The sequence below is a fragment of the Manis javanica genome, chromosome 2, assembly GCF_040802235.1.
Source record: "Manis javanica isolate MJ-LG chromosome 2, MJ_LKY, whole genome shotgun sequence".
Lineage (NCBI taxonomy): Eukaryota > Metazoa > Chordata > Mammalia > Pholidota > Manidae > Manis > Manis javanica.
The window spans coordinates 62,801,999-62,825,385 of record NC_133157.1 but is presented as its reverse complement, the minus strand read 5'-3'; the positions used below and the strand labels follow the sequence as shown (position 1 = coordinate 62,825,385).

General features: G+C 43.4%; 1 protein-coding gene across 6 annotated transcripts in view; it reads right to left on the bottom strand.

The window, feature by feature from the left end:
• GLIS3 (GLIS family zinc finger 3) overlaps window positions 1–23,387 on the bottom strand; it is a 441,081-nt gene that overhangs the window by 38,721 nt on the left and 378,973 nt on the right. For all 6 annotated transcript variants that reach the window (XM_037019030.2, XM_037019028.2, XM_037019031.2 and 3 more), the window contains one exon: window positions 7,126–7,294. In XM_037019030.2, the coding sequence (XP_036874925.1) occupies window positions 7,126–7,294 (169 nt within the window). The remainder of the gene's footprint in view (window positions 1–7,125; window positions 7,295–23,387) is intronic.

Here is a 23,387-nt window from a genome sequence, read left to right as displayed (position 1 = left end):
TGCCATTTGAGGCTTCTGTTTGTTTTTAACGATGGCTTTTCTCAATTATTTTGATGATCAAGATTAATAAGCTTTATTTTTTTGCCAGTATTTGTCACCCTATAAGTTAGGTATCCTTCTATACATGTGGGAAAGTGTCGATAATACACTTCAGGAGCCTCTCAGAGTGGTGTTCATGGGGCAAATTACAACTACATTATGACACACAGCAATATGAACACCTCTTGATAATACCTAAGTCTTCTGTGATATAAAAACAAGTGACACTAAGTTATTGGTGATGTAGAACTCTAATTTTTAGATGTGTGTCACTTTGTTGATAAAATAGAGGGCCTTTTTTTGACACTCAGTGACTTCAAAATCCTCTTCTATAGTCCATGACTATAAAATAGAAGCTTGGATATGCAAAGGAAAAAAAATGTTTTTTCAAATTGTATTAAAAAGGGAAATAACATACAATCCACTGTTGTACCTTATTTCAATCTAGGATATACAAAGAGCAGCTTTGTCTGCTTGAGGACCAAATGAACCACTTGTCCATTCTTTGTTATTTCCTGAGTTAAGCACAGAATACATTCTGAACTCTTGCTGGGTGGGTAACAGGATAGGGAGGACTTTGGAATATATGCCAGAGTCACCAGGATATGCTTCTTGGCCAAATATACACATCCCTGTCCTCAAGACAAAGTCCAAACTCTTTAATGCAGCTCATGAGGCTCCTCCCACATTTATACACAAAGCTCCACCCTTGTTCACTCTCTCTCTCTTAGCTTTTGTCCGTATCTATGTTGCTTGGCCAGGTCTGACGGACCTTCAGCTTTCAGGAGACATTTCTTCTTCTTTGCCTCCTTCTCCAATTCTGGGTAAAATGCTCTTTCTGTGTGCCTCTGCAGCCTCCTGTAGCCCCCCTTAATATCCTAAATTACAGTTGTGTTGATCTGGTTGTCTTACATTAGACTGGATGCCTTGAGAGGGCAGGGCTCCCATCAGTCCTGTTGACTGCTCTATCCTCAGGGTCCAGTCTGGTATCCAGATACCAGATGACTGAATGACTCAATAAGTGAATGAGCCCCAATGCTGGGATAAATTTTGATAAATTTTAATATTTTATATAATGCTTATGATTTAAGCCATTATTGCACATATACTAGGAGATTAAGAAGAGAGAGGAAAGATTATGTGGAGTACGTGTGTGTAAAGCTGTAAAAAAGCTACATGGGTGAAGGTAGCAAGGTTCCTGTTTGCTCAGAAAGTTCTGGGGAGGGAAGGACAGCAAAGCAGCTGGCCTAATTTTGGGCTATTCAGATACTACAAATGCAAATAAGAAAGAATGGTGAGTATCAGGCTTCTAGTACTGAAGGCCACAGGAAAGCAATATAGGGAACCCCAGCAGTGGATGGCCGCAAGGGATTCCGAGCAGCGTGTGTGTGGGTATGCACGTACACACATGAATATATGTATTAGAGCAACTGTGTATTGTATTGAAGTATGCAGGCTACATGAAGTGGCTGGATCTTTGGAAACTGGTGACACCGCACTCCAGAACAATGAATCAAGGGGATTAATCCTTTCTAGGAACCTCCCATCTGGACAGTGGGAGTGGCAATTTCATCCTGTTTCCTAGGCATTCCCCCACTGGTCCTTCTCCCTTATCAAACCTTCCTAGGCACCTCACATTGAGAAGTACAGCAAGGCACTTTGGAGGCTAACAGGAACCTTTAAGGTCCTGCCCTCAAAGAACTAATAATCCAGTTAGCAAGGTGACATCTTGAAAATGGTAAAAAAATGAAAGAGATAATAAGAGCCAAGGTATTTAACAGATGAACTGGTCTCAGTGAGCTATAAGAGGCAACGTGGCTTTTTGGGTTGAGAACTAAACCAAGCTTCAAGCAGAGTAACATTTAGTTAAGAACAGGACGATAGAGAAGATCCACATGGTCCCTTTTTAAAGAAAGATACTTAACTAAGATACAGAAATGAATAAACTAAGTCAGTGAGCAAGCTGATTTAACTAGAGCTGAAGAATCTTACAAAATTGCAAAGATGTTAAATAAAAAACAATTGCTATCTTTACCCAGTAGCATCTAAGAGAGCTACAATATGTTCCCAATGCTGTATTAGAAAATGTGGTCATCCACAAAGACCAGCCCTTGGTTACCCAAAGTGTAGAGAGAATGCATATATCTAAGAGTACCTAGAATTCTAGCAATGTCACATCTGATTTGAGTGGAAAATGGTAAGGCTTCCGAACACTTGATACAGACTCAAGAAACTGACATTCCTTATTTGCTTAAGTTGTTTTGACTACTTCTTCAAAAACGATTCTCTCAAAAATTCTCTGCTGATGATTGCTGTGCTAAACTGTACACTGCCTGAGCAGATCACGTCTTTTCCTTGTTTTCAGTCTTCTTTGGCTCCAAGGTGGGGATCATAGGAAGCCCTTTAGAAGTCACTCTACTGTGGTCAAACCACAAGTCCTTGTAAACTCTGTCACTTGTATGACACAGCACATATGTGTGACCTTCTTCAAAATGGAGAGAAGAAGCAGACATGCCCTTGGACAGTGTAAGTGATGCAAATCCAACTGATTTCTTCTTTGAATTGTAAGATTTCTCCACCTCAAAAAAGGGACTCCCATCAATATGCTTGATTTTTGTAGTGTAACAGACACTATGAAATCCAGTAAATTAGTATTTCCAAAGACACTGGGTTCATCTTATGGTAAGCCACTGTCATAAAGTAGGATTGGCTCATTCAACATGACATAGTAAAAATGCCACTTCCCATAATAAGTTTAAATCAACATTAGGTGATGTGGTGGGGTACCGCTTAAGTCACTGAAATGATGTGTCATTCAGATATTTTAAAATAAAAATGGAACCTCATCAAATTGAGAGAACTTGCATTTTATTTTACCTTATGATGCTAAGGATCAAAGAACCTGATGCTAACTGGATAGATGTGGGGGGCCTTTCCTGACTTCTGACAATGACTCAGCCCATTTTATTAACAAGTTAAAGCTAAGTAAATGATGAATCAATGCCCACAAAGCAGAAAGAAAGGCCAGTTTCCCACTAAAAATCGCCAAGTGTGATAAACCTATTTCCGTTAAGAAAACTGCTAGAGTTTTTACTGGGGAATTTCCCAGGCAAACAGAGGCAAAGATATAAAAACCAAAAGCGGAAGGTAAGCACATTTCCTCTTAGTGCTTTTATGCTGGACACTAATGCAAACACAGTGAATAATTCAAGCTGTTTCATGTCATCCTCCTCTCCAAACCTGATCGGAAGAGATAACCTTCCATCACTTGCCAGCTCCAGGTGGGCTGGCACAGAGATGGGCACACGTCTGCAGGAGGAGTGGAGCAACGAGGCCAAGGCCTGAAAGTGGAAATGTTCCCTTTATTCCCCTGGCCACATAAAGTGTCATCACCTTCCTCTCTTGTTTTTCCTTCCACGATTATTTGCATTATTGACAGCATAATCATTTAACAACATCCTCTGGTTCAAACCCGAATCTCTCAGCCATGCCAAGGTCGCCTGTCTTCATGCTATGTAATATGCTAGGTACTCACCTGTTTTGGTTCATTTAATCCTAATTCTCCCCGAGGTGCAAACTAAGGCTCAAAAGAGCTAAGGAACCCCACATCACTTCCATGGTATTCCTGCTCAAAATGAATAAATCTGTTCAAGAGGAAAAAAATCAGACAAGTGCAGAATGTTGTGGAACATTCTGCAAAATGATTGTCCCAAGTTCTTCAAAAGCTATCAATGTCATGAAAGACAATAATAATGATGATGATGATTTTTTAAAAGCTGGGTAATCTCATTAGATTCACAAAAACTAAAAAGAAATGAACATTTTGATCCTTATTTGATCCTAATCATAAAAAGGAAATAAAAGGGGAGCAAAAAAGGAAACTCTACTTAAAAAGAACATTACTCACACAGTTGGGAAGATCTCAATATTGACTGCATGCTAGATTAAAAGTACTTTGTCTATGTTAAATTTCCTACATGTGATAATTAACTTGTGATTATGTAGGAGAATGCCCTTTTTAGGAGATCTCTCCTGAAGTAAATAGGGGTAAAGCTCAATGTTACTTGCAGCGATCTCTCAGATAATTCAGAAGCAACAGGCAAACCAACCAACAAAGGATCCCTCAAGTCAGAGAAAGAGTGAGACAGACAAACAGAAAGTGGGCATGTGTGGAAGGTGGAGAAATACAGATTTCCCCCACTATCCTACAGAGTTCCTCTGAAAACCCTCACAAGCTGAAATGGCATACAGCAGAGGAGCAGTTACTATTGATTTATGTGAAAAATGTTTTGAGCATTCCCACACCCCCAAAATAACCTTTCTTCAGCTTTTCTGATCCCTCAGGACACATCTTGCTAACGAATGCACAGAATAAACAGATAAAGCACGGGTGCTCATAGCGCGAAGCTATGGTGGCTTGATGCTGGGACGCTGAGTGCGGTTCAGGGCAAGGCACATGGTGGGACTGTTCTTGTGATTTGGGGTGTGCGCTGCTCCTATAAGGACTTGTTCAAAATACATTTTGAATGGCATTTTTGCTTTTCACCTTATTTCATAAAAGCAAATATCCTGTTTGATTTTTTTTGTCTGCTTAGCAAAAACCGGATACTGATGTGGGTCTTCCTAAAAATGAAATGGCACAGTATGAACTTTCAAAAAGTAGGGAATACCAGTACTAACAACAATGGGTGAATTTGGGTGCAGGGTGTATGGGTGTTCATTGTACTAGTCTTTGAGTTTTTTATATGTTTCAACCTTTCAAAAGTGGGAACTGAAAAAGATAAAATCAAATAAAATGTTCCACACAACAATCCAAGCAGCAGGGCGTCTGAGGAGCACATTCAAATGACAGCAGCTATAGGATCACCAATCATCAGACATTAGAGGTTTGAACTGTGGCTGTTTTTGACTCCAACAATAGCTAAAACCTCTTCCCACATTTACACTTTTAAAGGATTTGATCGAAAAGAAAACACAGATTACTTTTGTCTTATATTCTTGTAACGAATTGTTATGATTACTGATAAGAAGATAAGACGAAGAGAGAAGGAAGGTCCCAGTTGATGGCTTCTCAGCTTCACTACCTTGTGGACAATGATTGTAGGGATGCAATGAGACGATGGAAAGCCCATGGCTAACTTCATTTAAAACCCAACTGGAAACTAAACAAAATGCTCAAGTAAATGAGCTCATCTCACGCTTACGGAAATACATCGGATAACTGGTATGACTGCCTGTCTCCAGGTCTGTGAACTTCATAGACAGCTGTCATTGCTCTGCTAACGGATCCTGGGGTGGGAGGCTATGAATCTGTATTTACCATGTACAGGGAACTGTTGAGATAAGTCTAACATCTTCTGATCTGTATTTCTAATTGCCCATCCATCAGACATGTTCGCACGGATCTTTTAGAACTACCTAAAACTCAAAACCCTCATGCCATTTATTATCATTCCTTCTTTCCCACTCTCCCTCTATTCAACACCCTCCTTTCCCCTGTTCATGGCTGTTTTCCATCTGGGTGTCTAGCGATGTTCCTAAGGAATGAATTTTGGCCCCTCTTCCTTCTCCACATATACATTAATAATTAGTGATTCTGCCTACTAAATAATAGCCCTTGAATGAATTCTCCATCCTTACTGCTTTGTGTTAGCTCAAGTCCTTATCCTGCTAGTTACCTCCTCCTCATTTTCCCTGCCTATTGTCCCTTCCAGCCTCAATTGTACTTACATCTTGTCGCCTGAGTTCTTGCTCTCTAATGGTGATCTGATGTGCTTCTCTCCTAATAAAGAGCCTAGGATGGTCCTTCATTTCCAGGAGGATAAGGGGCAAAATCCCTAGCATAAAATACATGCTTCCAGAGGAGCCAATTCACTCTTACCTGACTTGATCAGCCATGTCCACCCTGGAGGATGACGCCTGTGCTCTCCTGGGACTTCCTGCTAGTGTCCTTGCCCATCTGGAAAGCCTTGGTCTTCCTTCAATGCCTAGATCACTCTGTCTTTTTTCCCCCTCCTTCCCTGAGGGAGAGTTGGGGATATACTTTTGGGGCTCCTATGACATCTCCATTTTATCATTTATTCAAAGACCATTACTATACTGTTACATGTCTGTCCTCACCACTAAATCCTGTATGGGCAGGACCATGTTTTAGTAATCTTTGCATCCCCAGCAGCCACCACAATGCAGGACATGTAACGGGCACTCAACAGATATTTATTAAATGAATCAACGTATTAATCAGTAAAAAGTAGGTATAAATACAAAATACTTGGTTTACTGGATTTCAAGACACATAGTAAAAAACTCACAGATTGAACCAGCACAGATGAAACCAGACTGCTGGCAAAATCCAAGATTCAGAACTTTTATTGCTGCTGCTTATTCACCCCACTCTTCCGTCCACCAAATGCTGACCACTCCAGGACTGACCAGAGGCCCCATGAGAATTTCCCCTGTGCACGTCTGGGAGCGACCCCTCCATAGGTCAGGGTCAGCCAGACAAGTGGAGAAGACAGGGAGAGGAAAGGCAAGTTGTCCACAGTCCTGGAGGGTCGGGCAGCCCAAAGACGGACCAAATTGCCAAGATTTAAAAAATCTGCTCCCAAAAACACGTTATGAGACTGGCACCAACATTAAGTATGCAGGGAATGGGCCCTTTCTGGTGGCCCATGTGAAATCTTGTGCCCGTATGCTGTACTCTTGAGCTAACGCTACTGATTAAGTGCTGAAGGCACCTTGGACATCTGGAAAGCATTTCACCCTGTAGGGCACTGCCTTGAAATGGAGTCCCTGAAGCAAAGTGAGGAAAGGAGGGCAAGACAGGGAAATTCTGATGTGCTTTCCGAGCACCAGACACTTCAGTTGGCTATGGTCAGTGTCTGTTCATTTTTTTCCCATGGAAAATAAAACATGATGAGGTATTTGATCCACGTGCTTTGTGTGTGTACTTCTGAAATGTCACCTTTAGGTAACTCAACCCACCAATGGATTATTAATAAAATCCAGCAACTGTCAAAGCACTTTTCTCTGCGGAGGGAGGTTTGGCGGCGACACCTATTAGGAGAGAGAGACAGATGGCCTTACCTCTCAGCTCCCGCGTCCACAGCTGTGAGGGGAGGTAGCTGGGAGGAGGGGGTGTGGGGGCTCCCCTGTACATTATGTCCCGGAGAGGGGTGACTGACGGGATGTGGGGGTGGCACGGCCCCAGCAGCTGTTCCGCTTCGGCTTGAATGATTGCTGGAGAAAATGGAGGCTGAAATCAAGGGAGAACAAGCATCAGGCTGCGCCCCAAGTGAAGCCCACATTTTTTAAATACCTAAGGCTGACAGCGAGCATATTGGAGGGGCTTGTTTGTTTTTCTCGCGGTGGTTTTAAGGGAATAGTTCTTCCCTTACTGCATATACACAGCTTTTGTTTTCCTGGTGGAACATGTTCCCCGGCTCCTGTGCCTTTCTGCTGCCTGAGGAGCTCACGTTCAGCTGCTCCAGGCTGACGTTCACAGTTTGTCTCATGCATGCTGTCTTGCCCCACCAGCTCCCCGTCTGGACATTGTATAATTAGTCAATCTCGTCATGTCTGCATCGGGGCGGAGGTCTCTGGATTAGTGCTTTGCAGTCACAGGAGGGTGAGAATCAGGGACCAGGATACCCAGTCTGCTGAGCCAGAAGGCACAGCACAGGCTTTCTTCCTCTTCTCATGGCTGCGGGGAGCCACTGTGGGTCAAGCCTGGGTCTCTGCCTGTCACTGCTAAATCACTGTACTGACAACAGAGCACCCCCTGATCTTAGCACCAAAGCAGGACCTATACCCTTTTAACTTCAGAGTCTAACCCCAGGTATTTCCCCAATGGTGTGACGGACGCATTCAGTCTTCATCAGAAACGAGTCTTCTCCCAACACCACATAATATGAAAAGGAGGCCTCAAAGGCAGCTCTGGGATTTCCCCCCGCTATTGACTCATATGACGTACAGAAGGAATTACAGCCTCATTCACGGGGGCAGCCTAGCCTTTGAGAACTGCCCGTAACCTCAGACTTAAATATGTGCCCATTTAGATCAGCTAATTGCTACAATGTCACCAAAGAAACTGGAGTTTGTCACTTTCAGAGTCTATCACTATCTGAGAGGCTCTCTGAGTATCTGCGACCCACTCGGCAGACATCTCATTATGCTGCATCATACTGGCATCATTATGCTGAGTCTTTTTAACTGCCTTCTCTATACAAAGCTATGCTGAGCTTTATACCCATCTCTGTTCTTTTTGAAGACTTTACTGATATCAAAGAATAAATGGACTAAAAAAATAAATCAGGTTCAGGATTAAGAAGCAGAAGCAAAGTAATCAAATAGATTTGAGGGTTTAAAAGTTCAGGGAGCTGTATTTTTAGACCAGTACCACTTTCCTCCAACCTCTTCAGGAGAGAAATAATACCCCAGATGCCCCAGCTTAATCCAAAGGAACAAGAGTTCAAGTGTTTAAAAGAACATGTGAAGAAGCAGAATTACCATCTTCCCGCTCAAAAAGCTACTGACAGGGGTGTGATCTGATTTGAAGGGTTTATTTCTGGTAAGTCAGTGTTGTGTCAGGTTAACTCACGTCCTCAGAAGCCTGCATCCTCCACAGCCCTTCAAGTCCTGAAGAGCTGGTGAGACGAGAAACTGCTTACCAGCCCAAAAAGGCACTGCACAGTTTCTGCTGTGCAACAACCTCCAGAAAAGTTGCCCATTTGCAGACTTGCTAGAGTCACCTTATGAATCACTACCCTCATTTATGCTCAGCTCACTCAGGCAGCCACAATTCTGCTTGTATTCCAAGTAACAATTTACCCAGGAGAGCAGGCTGTTTGGAATGACTGTGGCAATAGCTTCAATACTGGTGTTTGTCAGCAAGGAGCCTGGTGCTTTGTATACTATTCCAAAAACTAATGGAATAATAAGAGGTCACAAAGACACTATGGAAACACTAACATTTTTTTCTGCCTTAGTGTAGAAATGCAAACGCTCCTATTTATTCTGTTGTAATTGCTGAATGCACCAATCACTTATTTGCCCCTGGAGGTAGGTGTGTGTGTGTGTGTGTGTGTGTGTGTGTGTGTGTGTGTGTGTGTGTGTGTGTTGTAATTGCTGAATGCACCCATCACTTATTTGCCCCTTGAGGTAGGGGTGTGTGTGTGTGTGTGTGTATCACAAGGGAAGCACTGGCCCTGCTGTTCACAACCCCATGGGCAACACAGAAACTTGGTGTACATACTCTGTGCTCAACTCTATGGCTCAACAAAAAATGTGATGCTTCCCCGAGGTCTACATTAGCTTTATTAGTTACAGTTTTGCATTAGCGGCAATGAAATAGGGTGGGAAATTTCGTATTGTTTGCAGCCTTACAACACTGAAAGTTAGGTCTCATAAAGGGCCTCTCCTTGATCCCATTTAATAGCCAGGACCAGCCATCATCCATCAGTTCACCCATCCATCCATCCTCCAACCATTATTTTTAAAACTCAAATACTTATTAAATGCCTACTACATGCTAGCCGTTCTACTTTATGTGGGTCCTTGTCCTTGAGTAGGCTGAAGTTTAGTGAGGGGGAACAGACCTCCATAGATCAATTCTACCAAAATACTGAGCCTTCTTGTGTAGAGCATCAGTGTTCGGAGTGCTCTAATACAGTATGTTATTCGCAGCTCTGAAATGTGCCCTAAGCTCTGGCCAAACCAGACAGCTAACCACACCTCGAACATATCACAACAATTTAGGCTACTGTGCTCCTGCCTGTAATGTCCTCTGCATTTCTCTACTTATTTGAATACTTTTGCTCTATGTACAGAGTTATTGGTGTTCTTCTCATTCCTTTTACAGTAGCAAATTACTCCAAACATTTATAGAATATTTGCCACACCTACTCTGAGGCAACACTCGGTCCTGGGATAGACTAGGGAAAAAGACACCCTTGGTGCTTACCATCTCCAACAGCATCATCCATGTTTGTTAAGCAAACAAAGCTGAACACAATCTAAATGCCAATGGAGCACATCTTGGGCTCAGTGAGAAGGACAGGGACAGAAGGGAACATGTATTTTCCTGTTCCCCAAGGGTCGTAGGTCACCTCAGGGTATCCCTTGTCTGACACTTCCAAACAGGCCCAGGCACCAGTGTGGCTAGAAGTCCTCACAGATGCTGGACACCAGCCATCAGAGAAGCCCAAGGGCAGGAACCAGAGATACAGGGTGCAGCTGAGTACAGGAGCTGCCCAGTTATGGCTGGTGCAACTGGTCACCACAGCAATGGTCCATGGCAGGACAAGGTGGTGGACAGGATGTGAGGTGGGGCATGAGAGATGGGTGGCACAGGGCCGGAGGCTTAGCCCTGTGCATCTGGCTGCGCTGAAGCCAAGCACACCCCTGCGCTGAACCTTCCACCACCCAGCTGGTGAATGGCGCTGGGCCAGGCAGTGGCCCTTTTGATGAGAATGAGCAAGGGAGGGCTTTAGGGTTCAGTTCAAATCTGAAAAGCATACAGGACACTTTCTTACATAGGGTATAAGAAATCGCCTGTCAGCAAAACGAAGCCTGTGGCTTGCCTCTCTCATCCAGCGGATGCAAGGAGAATACAGGGCCAAATTCTCCTGTGGTGAGATAACCTACTAGAAGCTTATAATTCAGTGTCTACACAGAGTATTTTGCATGCAGAGTCCAGGGCAGGATGCTGTTTGTACATATTGCCTGTGATAAATACAATGACCAGAGATTTAGAGGAGGTTAACAACAGAGCATGGCTTTCCAAAATTCATGCAAATCCCATTTCACATACCCTTCCAATAAAATGACAAAACTCTGGAGTCAGATAGCTGTGCCTTCATAGGTTTGCCTTTGGCCTCTATCAAAGGCCCACATTTCTCAGAAATTGCTACTTGGCACAGGAAATGCTTCTCCTACTTATGCTGACTTCTAGGAATTTCCACCTATATCACAGTCATACATCCAGGATTCCATCTACTATAGTCTAAGAACATTCTTTTATTCATCCATTCATTCAAATACAATTTCCCAGCCCCTACTCTGCACCAGGAAGGTGCTGGTCTCTCTTAATGTCTGAAATCGAGCACCTGCCGACTTCACACAGCCCTGCCTACCACAACACATGCTTCCAGACAAATGCTCGGGCTTTGCTGAGTGACTTTCAACCTCAGGAAGAAAACTTCCATGTTAGAGTGCAACTGGAAGGTCATTATACAGAAGGAAACATTTCCTCCCATACACACTCAGAATGATTTTCTGAACTCAACCAATGGGACACACAACAGGGCCTATCGATCACAGCATAAGAGAACTGATCCCTCCAGAATCCAGAGCCATATTAACAAAACTGCTGTGATCCAATCAACTGGCATGCACAGGCTGCCATCGAGAGGCCTTCATTGTCTGGGGTCACCTCGTGGGTCAGTGCTGCTTTCAAGGACGGAAGAGGGCTTTTAGGTGACCCTCCAGATGGTGCGGATGACTGGCAGCTGGAACAACTGATTAGGCACAGCAGAGGAACATATTGGAAAGTCTTACTGCTTTTGTGATTAAGAGATGGTGAACTCCCCAAGGAAATAAAAGTCTGGTCTTGAGATGAATCTGTGAGCCCTGTCTTCAGCAAGGACCGGGAGCTGGCCTCCCGGCTGCTGCGGGCTTTCTCTCCCCCTGGGGCTTGGTGTACTGCAGTCCCCACCTGGCTGCTGTAGAGGTAGGTGCAGATGACTCAGTTGGGTGTTATAATATTGGCATAACTGCATTTGTTGAGTTATATAGTCCCCAGATGCCATCTTACCAGTTATTGGGTCCAGGGCACTCTAGGCTCGAGCCTTTAACTAGCTCATGTTAATTTAGATTAACAGGCAGCTTTCTCTCTATTCAAATGAAAACAATCTGTATTTCTGTGGGTATGGACAAGACACCCTTGGGGCTACTTCAGCTGCCACATATTCACCGTATGAATGGAGGGAAGCAAGGAGGTTAGCAGCTTCCTGAAATGAACCTTGCTTGTCTCAGGCCCTTTCCCAGAGCCCGAGAAGGCTACCATAGGCCTTGCTTGTTGAGTGTGTTGGCATCATTTTAGAGGGCAGGGAAGAAGACCTCCCTTGACAGGCTGAGGTATGCTAAAACAGCCAGTTGGAGCACATATTCCTTTTCAAAATTCCATGGGCAGCTAGAGTTGTGCTATTCAAGCTTTAAATTGCAAATAATCACCTGCAGGCAGGGAGTGCTGAGGTTCTGAATGTCTGTCAAGTTCTCAAAGTCCCGGGTGCTGCTGAGGCTGCTGGCCTGGGAACACACTTTTTGAGCAGGAGGTGCTGGGCCCTGTCTCATCTGCATTTTACTTCTTGCTGCCCCATATTCAGAATCCATATTCACATTTATTGAGTACTTTGCAAACCTCTCCCCGGTTTACTGATGAGGAACTTGAGACCTAATCTGATTCCTGTGTCACGTGGTTGGTAATTAACAGAGCTGGAACTCAAACCCAGGCAGCCTGATTTCAGATCACACACCCTTAACCACCACACCATATTGTCTCCCAAGCACAGGATGATTCAGGAAAAGGCACAACAGTGTTGATTTTGTGTCAGAATCCCTGTACATCCTTTTGCAAAGGCTGTGGGGGTCACTAAGCATTCTTCCCTGCACACATGCTGCACACAGGTAGCTTTAACCACCAAAATGCTGGTGAGGATGCAAAAAGCATACACCCATTTGTTTCTACCCATCCTTGAGGCACCGAAGTGACCTCAGCATGGCTGAGAGAAATTTCCCAGCTCTGAAAAATAACTCAGGCAAGAAATTAACTGAATTATTTGGTTTGGCAAACAAACAGCTGGTGGGAAATGTGCTTTTTCCCAAATAAAGATTTCAGATGCTTGTCAGGAGCATATCGATCCACTGGTGGGAAAGAAGGGAGGCAGGGAGGGTTTACTTGTGAGCAATCAGATATATGCATCTGTTACCACATGCAAGCACAATGTCAAGAAAGACCACTGTCAGTAATGCATGAAGAGATGTGCTGTGTGGATCTGTTGCCACTGAGCTGTTAGGGTAAATCTGCATTTGGAGTCATTCAGGATTACTTGAAGAGCCATGGCATTGCTCATAGCGGGCCTGCTCTGATAGTGAAGAGGGAACTAGTCTTATTCATGTACTGAATTTATTTGAGTGTTGGGGCCCTGAGAAATGACATTTAATACTTGGTAGCTGGTACCCAGGAAGAGGTATGGACTTAACCATTCGTCTCTCAGGCAGTATTTCCAGGTTCTGGGCACAGAGGAGTAAGCTCCTCAATGAAACCAGGCTGAGTCAGCTTTTACGGAGATGTTAAAAAAGAATTAGAGGCCCCGTGCAAATGGTGAGCTCAGTCTTGTCTCTGTCTCTTCTCCCTACGCACCACCTCCTCAACCCAAGAGAAATTTGAACCTGGGAAGGCTTCAGGAAACAGTTTAACTACAGTGAAAATTTTGGTTCCTTTGGCTTGAGAGAGAATGTGTGAGTGAGTCAGGGTGGTTATTAAATGAAGGAAGTTCACACACTGGGAGTCAGATGGACCTGGGTTTGAATGTGAGTTTTACCAATTATTAGCAATATGTTTTGTGCAAATTACTTAACATAAGCTCAGTTTCTCATCTTAAACGACAAAAAAAAAAAATTCACAGAATGGTGGAGGATTATATCATAGATGTAAAAACACTTAGCACAGTGCCTGGACCATGCTTAAGTGCTCAATAAACCATTGCTGTTCTTTGGTTATTTATATTACTGTACTTATTCCTATTATTAATAAAATGGGGAAGACAAAGGCATATGTTGCTCCAAAATGGTAAATCTCCAGTAAAGTATGGCCTCTTACCTAAAGATGCATGAAAATATAAACTGTGGACTAGAATCATTTTAAAATGCAGAAGAATGTATATTCCCTAATAGTAAGCATTTTTTTTGTTCGATTTTTCTAATGCAAGTTACCTTACAGTGTTTAGGGCCTGTGAAGAGTCCTCATAGAGTTAAAATGGACTTTATTCCACATGTGCAATACACACCTTTGTGTTAGAACCCATAATGAGTTTCAGTTTAAAAGACAACAAGTCATTTTCATGCATGACTGTACTTTGTTAAGGAGCGAAAATGGGCTGTTACTAAAATGTCAACACAATTGTCCCTCTTGAAGCTGAGTTTATCTTCAAGTATTTTTACATTTTCGGCACTTCTTGTTTGTTTCTCCAAGAGCATAAAGAACTAGCCATGGTGAATTTTCAGAATTCAAAATAGACCTCCTTTCAACCATTCTGAAGAAAATGACCAGTATTGGGGGTGAACTGGAGTTTCAGTCCCCAATAATGAAAATTTGGGCCCCAGTCTCTTCTGTGGTTCTTTGCATTTCACCAGGGAACAATTTAATCACACCACAGTTCAGGGGAAAAGGCTCTCCCAACCTCACTTCACGAACCAGAGAGTTTTCTAGCAAGGAGAAGGACCCATCAGGGTCACCCGGAAGGCTGCCTTTGATGTTGAGGTTAATTAGAGAATGGGAGAGGTGCCGCACTGCCTTGCTGCCTATGAGGAGAAGAGGCTAGTCTGCCTTTTCCTTTCCTTCTAATGTCTGGGCATTTTCCCTTTCTGCTTTCTCCTTCAGGAAAGGCATCCTTCACATGCCACCTGTATCAGGAGAAAGTAGCTTCTTAAGGGTTTGCACAGTCAACCCTCTCATCTTTCCCTTCTCCTTGGGGCATGAATAATTTTAATACTGCAATCCCTAAAAATCTATTCTTCCTGCCTTTCTTTTTTTCTCACTGTTTGCAGAGTATCGTCACCCAGCAGCCCTGATAAGAGGATAACGAAACAATCCCTTCTCAAGCAGATCGGGTGGCTGTCAGACTAGAATGACACCACCCATACATCCTTGACACGCTACCCCAAGCTAATTGATGGCAAACAATGGTAACTGTCACCTGTGCACTGAGACAAAGAAAACATACTCGTGTCACCTGATGAGAGAGCTACCTGGCAACCGATGAACAAATGTGTTAGATAGGCATTCTATTAAGGCAAGGGAGGGTGCCTCTCTGAAGAACGTGCATATTAACTTTGAGCTTAAGAGCACTGCTGTTCACTAGGGAACAGAAATAAATAAGGTAAAATGAGAATTTACTGATGTCTGGGCAGTTACATGAATATTCAAGTTCCCTTACAAACAGATATTCCCGTATGAGCTCCAGACTTCTGTGGAGGCCTCCCAGTTATATTCTCGTACCATGCAGCTGGATTTATAGTCAGGAAAGAAGTCATTAAGTGTTTGGGGAGGATACATGTTCACATGCCTTTCTGGAATACACTGTGATACAACTGTAAGATAATGGCTGATATCATCCATGTAAATGCCAAAGGTTATCATCAAACAGTCTGAAATACCAGGTATAATTAATTTCACATTAGGAAAAGCTCCTGGAACATCTGCATTTCAGAACAAAGACACTTTGTTACAAGCAGCATGGCATCATCTGGCAGTGCTCCCAGCTTCTCAGGGACCAATATTTCACACAGCCCTCTTGGGTCTCTCCAGACAATGCATGACACATCTAACCTCCATCTCATACCTTATCTTTATTCCCTTCCTCTTCTAACCTACCTACTTACTCACTCACACGGAGTCAGTTATACAGAAAGTCAGTAACATAATTTGAACAAACAACTCACACCACCCGGTGAGAAATGCAGCACTCCCTCTGTGCATTACGTTACAGACTATCCTCCCTAATTTGAACAGAGTAGGAAAGCAGAAAGAAGAAAAATGGAGCATGCGTGGACAACCATTCCTGGATGCTCTCATAGGAATGTTCCTCATCTCTTTTTTTGGAAGTAAAGTCTGACTTGGTCACAAAAACCAGTTTGAGTAAAAAGCACTGGGTCCTTTAACTCCTCATTATTCATCCTTGGCTATCCCCTACCTCTACCAGGTTGGCCACAAAAGAAGTTTCCTCCCTTTCACATGGTGCCGAAACAACCCCGGCCACTCTATCTCATGTGACTTTTGAAAACATTATATAGAGAAGGTTTCTTGGAAACAGATTTCTCAGGACACGACAGCCAATATTTTAATGCAATATTCTTCTAGCCAACTCAAGGGCTGACGTACCAACTCTGAACTCTCCCAGGAAACCTCTCCATTTCCTACCTCACAAAAATGGGGTAAGAACAGCCCTTTTGGGGAATTGCACCACAGTGGGGAGCCACAGTGGGGAACCACAGTGTGCCACAGTGGGGAATTACCACTAGCACTAGGCAAACTGCATAGATAATAAAGTTGGTTTTGTTGTGACTCCAGAGAACACTTTCCTCTGTTTTCCCACTGCTCATGAAGTGGGTGCTCTTGCCATTTTGCCTTCAGGTGCTCAGTGTTAGCCCCTCGTTTACTCTCAGGATAGACTCTGGCAAGTCTTTTACATGTTGTCGTGCATTTATGCCCACATACAACATTTCTCAAGAAATGTAAAGGCTTTTCTCTACCTGTGGAATGGAGGGTTCAGTCTTCAGGTACATGAATTGTAAGCATCCTTGTTGCTAATAGGACAAGGAAGTAAGCATCTTTTCTCTTGGAATGTGACCCACTGAGTTTCTAAAATTTGGTATTTCAACTTCTTGCTTCTCTCTTGGGCATTGATATGTCTACAAGAGCTCTGGATTTTAGCAAACAAACACAATCGTTGATATTCAAGGGTTTGGAATTCTTCTCTTTTTAGGAAAAATAGGCAGGGGAAAAATCGAACCATGACTGCTCTCTCGGATACTTCTGCCAGCCCTGGGCCGATCATAACCAGAATAGAGTCCGGCCTTCTTCTGGCCTCTTGTTCCTCAGGGGAGGCACACTGGTGAGGGCTTACACCCTCCCATCATGGCCGAGGCTGCTCCTGCAGATGTCTGCCTTCAATGTGATGACTTTAACCAGCAACTCCATTTGAGAGCCACTACATTTGGGGCCCGTAGAAAGCTGGAGGGAGGACTAGGGGCCTGGGCAGTGGGCAGGAGAGTGCTCTGGGTCCCTTCAACTGAAACAGCTCTGTTGTGACCTGTTTTAAATATGGGGCAAGCCGCTGGGCTAGAAGACTGTGGAAGTGTTCACTAAATCCAAATATTATGGAGATCAATAAAACCTGAATGTACAGCAGACTTTTAAAACAAAATATGATCAAATACAGGGAAGCAATGAGTGTCCCTGAATTTACTCAGTCACTGATGAATGTCCCAGATATAAGTATAAAGCAGGGGTTGGCAAATATTTTCTGAAAAGGGCCAGTAAATATTTTAGGCCTCTTAGGCAAGAGGCGATGTCTCAATACTTTCAGAAACTGTTCTCACCTAAAGCCTTATTTGTCTTGTTTACATTTTACATTTTAAAATCTTAAAACCACCCTTACCTCTCAGATCATGCAAAGATAAGTGGCGGGCAGGCCAGATTTGGCCCACGGTGTAATAAATTCTCTGTTCCCTGTTCACTACTGAGAACCATCATGAAAAGACTAGGGAACTGTTTCTGAATTATGGAAACTAAGTCTGAGGTAAGCAAATAGTCAGGAATAGTTTTCTAGAAACCTTGGAGTATATTTTGAGATGAAATACAAGGCCTGGAGGAGTCCCTTTACAAAGTGACGTCAGAAGGGACCACGGTTATGCCTTTGCAAGGCCAACGCCATGACTGTGTGGAACTGTGTAAGCTGAAGCCATCAATTCTATTTATTCTTTCCTCCAACTATCTCACCGTCATAGTACACTGCTGATTAAATTCATTTTTCAACCACTGGCACTTTCTATGACCAGCTTAAATATACTTTTCCGGGGGCGGAGCCAAGATGGCGGCGTGAGTAGAGCAGTGGAAATCTCCTCCCAAAAACACATAGAGCTATGAAAATATAACAAAGAAAAATCTTCCTAAAATAGAGACCACAGGACACAGGACAACATCCAGACTACATCCACACCTGCAAGAACCCAGCGCCTTGTGAAGGGGGTAAGATACAAGCCCCAGCCCGGCGGGACCCGAGCGCCCCTCCCCCCGGCTCCCGGCGGGTGGAGAGAAACCGGAGCGGTTTTTTTTTTTTTGGCGAGCGCTTTTTGGAAGCCTTAGAGGGACGGGCCCCCGTTGCTGGGGAGGCAGGGTGGCGGGACCGGTGAGGAGGTGCCTGGGAACGGCGCCGGAGGACAAAGAATATCCTGCGTTTCTCCCTGCGAGACCTGGGGGCGGGTGCCTGAGACCGGTGCCTGAGGACGGAGGAGGTCGCGCGTTTTTCCCCTTTTTTTTTTTTTTTCTCTTTTTGGCGAGCGCTTTTTGGAAGCCTTGAAGGGACGGGGACCCCAGTGCTAGGGAGGCACGGTGGCGGGACTGGTGAGCGGGTGGCTGGGACCGGCGCCTGAGGACAAAGAATATCCCCCGTTTTTCCCTGCGGGACCGGTGGGCGGGTGCCTGAGACCGGCACTTGAGGACAGAGGAAATCGCGCGTTTTTCCCCTTTTTTTTTTCTCTTTTCTGTGAGTGCTTTTTGGAAGCCTAAAAGGGACAGGGACCCCGGTGCTAGGGAGGCAGGGCGGCGGGACTGGTGAGCGGGTGCCTGGGACCGGCACCTGAGGACAAAGAATATCCCGCATTTTTCCCTGTGGGACCGGTGGGTGGGTGCCTGAGACCAGCACCTGAGGACGGAAGAAATCGCGCGTTTTTCCCCTTTTTTTTCTCTCTTTTTGCCGAGTGCTTTTTGGAAGCCTTGAAGGGACAGGGACCCCGGTGCTAGGGAGGCAGGGCGGCGGGACTGGTGAGCGGGTGCGTGGGACCAGAGCCTGAGGACAAAGAATATTGAGCGTTCCTTCCCTGAGGGACCGGTGGGTGGGTGCTTTTTGGAAGCCTTGAAAGGACAGGGACCCTGGTGCTAGGGAGACAGGGCAGCAGGACCAGAGAGCCGGTGCCTGGGACCGGCACCTGAGGACAAAAAAAAAAAAAAAAAAAAATCGCTTGTTTTTCCCCTTTTTTTTCCTTTTTTTTTCTCTTTCTTTCTGTTCCCTCTCTCATTGTTGCTGCTGTTGTTTTGGTTTGGAGAGTGCTTTTTGGAAATCTTAAAGGGGCAGGACAGGTCACTTAGACCAGAAGCAGGGAATCTGGGGATCTCTGGGCACTCTAACCCCCTGGGCAACAGGGAGCACAGAGGCCCCTTACGGAGATAAATAGTCTCCTGGCTGCTCCCCCTCCAACGGGGCTCCACCATTTTGGAGGAACAGCCCCAGCCAGGCCAAGCCCACAGCAACAGCGGAGATAAACCCCAAAGCAACTGGGCAGGAAGCAGAAGCCCTGTCTGCGCGCAGCTGCCCAGCACAAGCCACTAGAGGTCGCTATTCTCCCAGGAAAAGGCTACAAACCAACAAGAAGGGAAGCTCTTCCAGCGGTCACTTGTACCAGCTCTGCAAACTATCTCTATCACCATGAAAAGGCAAAACTACAGGCAGACAAAGATCACAGAGACAACACCTGAGAAGGAGACAGACCTAACTAGTCTTCCTGAAAAAGAATTCAAAATAAAAATCATGAACATGCTGACAGAGATGCAGAGAAAAATGCAAGAGCAATGGGATGAGATGCAGAGAAAAATGCAAGAGCAGTGGGATGAGATGCAGAGAAAAATGCAAGAGCAGTGGGATGAAGTCCGGAAGGAGATCACAGATGTCAGGAAAGAGATCACAGAAGTGAAACAATCCCTGGAAGGATTTATAAGCAGAATGGATAAGATGCAAGAGGCCATTGAAGGAATAGAAGCCAGAGAACAGGAACGTATAGAAGCTGACATAGAGAGAGATAAAAGGATCTCCAGGAATGAAACAACACTAAGAGAAATATGTGACCAATACAAAAGGAAAAACATTCGTATTATAGGGATACCAGAAGAGGAAGAAAGAGGAAAAGGGATAGAAAGTGTCTTTGAAGAAATAATTGCTGAAAACTTCCCCAAACTGGGGGAGGAAATAATCGAACAGACCATGGAATTATACAGAACCCCCAACAGAAAGGATCCAAGGAGGACAACACCAAGACACATAATAATTAAAATGGCAAAGATCAAGGACAAGGAAAGAGTTTTAAAGGCAGCTAGAGAGAAAAAGGTCACCTATAAAGGAAAACCAATCAGGCTAACATCAGACTTCTCAACAGAAACCCTACAGGCCAGAAGAGAATGGCATGATATACTTAATGCAATGAAACAGAAGGGCCTTGAACCAAGGATACTGTATCCAGCACGACTATCATTTAAATATGACGGTGGGATCAAACAATTCCCAGACAAGCAAAAGCTGAGGGAATTTGCTTCCCACAAACCACCTCTACAGGGCATCCTACAGGGACTGCTCTAGATGGGAGCACCCCTAAAAAGAGCACAGAACAAAACACACAACATATGAAGAATGGAGGAGGAGGAATAAGAAGGGAGAGAAGAAAAGAATCTCCAGACAGTGTATATAACAGCTCAATAAGCGAGCTAAGTTAGGCAGTAAGATACTAAAGAAGCTAACCTTGAACCTTTGGTAACCACGAATCTAAAGCCTGAAATGGCAATAAGTACATATCTCTCAATAGTCACCCTAAATGTAAATGGACTTAATGCACCAATCAAAAGACATAGAGTAATAGAATGGATAAAAAAGCAAGACCCATCTATATGCTGCTTACAAGAAACTCACCTTAAACCCAAAGATAAGCATAGACTAAAAGTCAAGGGATGGAAAAACATATTTCAGGCAAACAACAGTGAGAAGAAAGCAGGGGTTGCAGTACTAATATCAGACAAAATAGACTTCAAAACAAAGAAAGTAACAAGAGATAAAGAAGGCCACTACATAATGATAAAGGGCTTAGTCCAACAAGAGGATATAACCATTCTAAATATATATGCACCCAATACAGGAGCACCAGCATATGTGAAGCAAATACTAACAGAACTAAAGAGGGAAATAGACTGCAATGCATTCATTGTAGGAGACTCCAACACACCACTCACCCCAAAGGATAGATCCACCGGGCAGAAAATAAGTAAAGACACACAGGCACTGAACAACACACTAGAACAGATGGACCTAATAGACATCTATAGAACTTTACATCCAAAAGCAACAGGATATACATTCTTCTCAAGTGCACATGGAACATTCTCCAGAATAGACCACATACTAGCTCACAAAAAGAGCCTCAGTAAATTCCACAATATTGAAATTCTACCAACCAATTTTTCAGACCACAAAGGTATGAAAGTAGAAATAAATTCTACAAAGAAAACAAAAAGGCTCACAAACACATGGAGGCTTAACAACATGCTACTAAATAATCAATGGATCAATGAACAAATCAAAATAGAGATCAAGGAATATATAGAAACAAATGACAACAACAACACTAAGCCCCAACTTCTGTGGGATGCAGCGAAAGCAGTCTTAAGAGGAAAGTATATAGCAATCCAGGCACACTTGAAGAAGGAAGAACAATCCCAAATGAATAGTCTAACATCACAATTATTAAAACTGGAAAAAGAAGAACAAATGAGGCCTAAAGTCAGCAGAAGGAGGGACATAATAAAGATCAGAGAAGAAATAAACAAAATTGAGAAGAATAAAACAATAGCAAAAATCAACGAAACCAAGAGCTGGTTCTTTGAGAAAATAAACAAAATAGATAAGCCTCTAGCCCAACTTATTAAGAGAAAAAGAGAGTCAACACAAATCAACATAATCAGAAATGAGAATGGAAAAATCACGACAGACTCCACAGAAACACAAAGAATTATTAAAGACTACTATGAAAACCTATATGCCAACAAGCTGGAAAACCTAGAAGAAATGGACAACTTCCTAGAAAAATACAACCTTCCAAGACTGACCAAGGAAGAAACACAAAAGTTAAACAAACCAATTACAAGCAAAGAAATTGAAACAGTAATCAAAAAACTACCCAAGAACAAAACCCCGGGGCCGGACGGATTTACCTCGGAATTTTATCAGACACACAGAGAAGACATAATACCCATTCTCCTTAAAGTGTTCCACAAAATAGAAGAAGAGGGAATACTCCCAAACTCATTCTATGAAGCCAACATCACCCTAATACCAAAACCAGGAAAAGACCCCACCAAAAAAGAAAATTACAGACCAATATCCCTGATGAATGTAGATGCAAAAATACTCAATAAAATATTAGCAAACAGAATTCAACAGTATATCAAAAGGATCATACACCATGACCAAGTGGGGTTCATCCCAGGGATGCAAGGATGGTACAACATTCGAAAATCCATCAACATCATCCACCACATCAACAAAAAGAAAGACAAAAACCACATGATCATCTCCATAGATGCTGAAAAAGCATTTGACAAAATTCAACATCCATTCATGATAAAAACTCTCAGCAAAATGGGAATAGAGGGCAAGTACCTCAACATAATAAAGGCCATATATGATAAACCCACAGCCAGCATTATACTGAACAGCGAGAAGCTGAAAGCATTTCCACTGAGATCGGGAACCAGACAGGGATGCCCACTCTCCCCACTGTTATTTAACATAGTACTCGAGGTCCTAGCCACGGCAATCAGACAAAACAAAGAAATACAAGGAATCCAGATTGGTAAAGAAGAAGTTAAACTGTCACTATTTGCAGATGATATGATACTGTACATAAAAAACCCTAAAGACTCCACTCCAAAACTACTAGAACTGATATCGGAATACAGCAAAGTTGCAGGATACAAAATCAACACACAGAAATCTGTAGCTTTCCTATACACTAACAACGAATCAATAGAAAGAGAAATCAGGAAAACAATTCCATTCACCATTGCATCAAAAAGAATAAAATACCTAGGAATAAACCTAACCAAGGAAGTGAAAGACTTATACTCTGAAAACTACAAGTCACTCTTAAGAGAAATTAAAGGGGACACTAATAAATGGAAACTCATCCCATGCTCATGGCTAGGAAGAATTAATATCGTCAAAATGGCCATCCTGCCGAAAGCAATATACAAATTTGATGCAATCCCTCTCAAATTACCAGCAACATTCTTCAATGAATTGGAACAAATAATTCAAAAATTCATATGGAAACACCAAAGACCCCGAATAGCCAAAGCAATCCTGAAAAAGAAGAATAAAGTAGGGGGGATCTCACTCCCCAACTTCAAGCTCTACTACAAAGCCATAGTAATCAAGACAATTTGGTACTGGCACAAGAACAGAGCCACAGACCAGTGGAACAGATTAGAGACCCCAGAAATTAACCCAAACATATATGGTCAATTAATA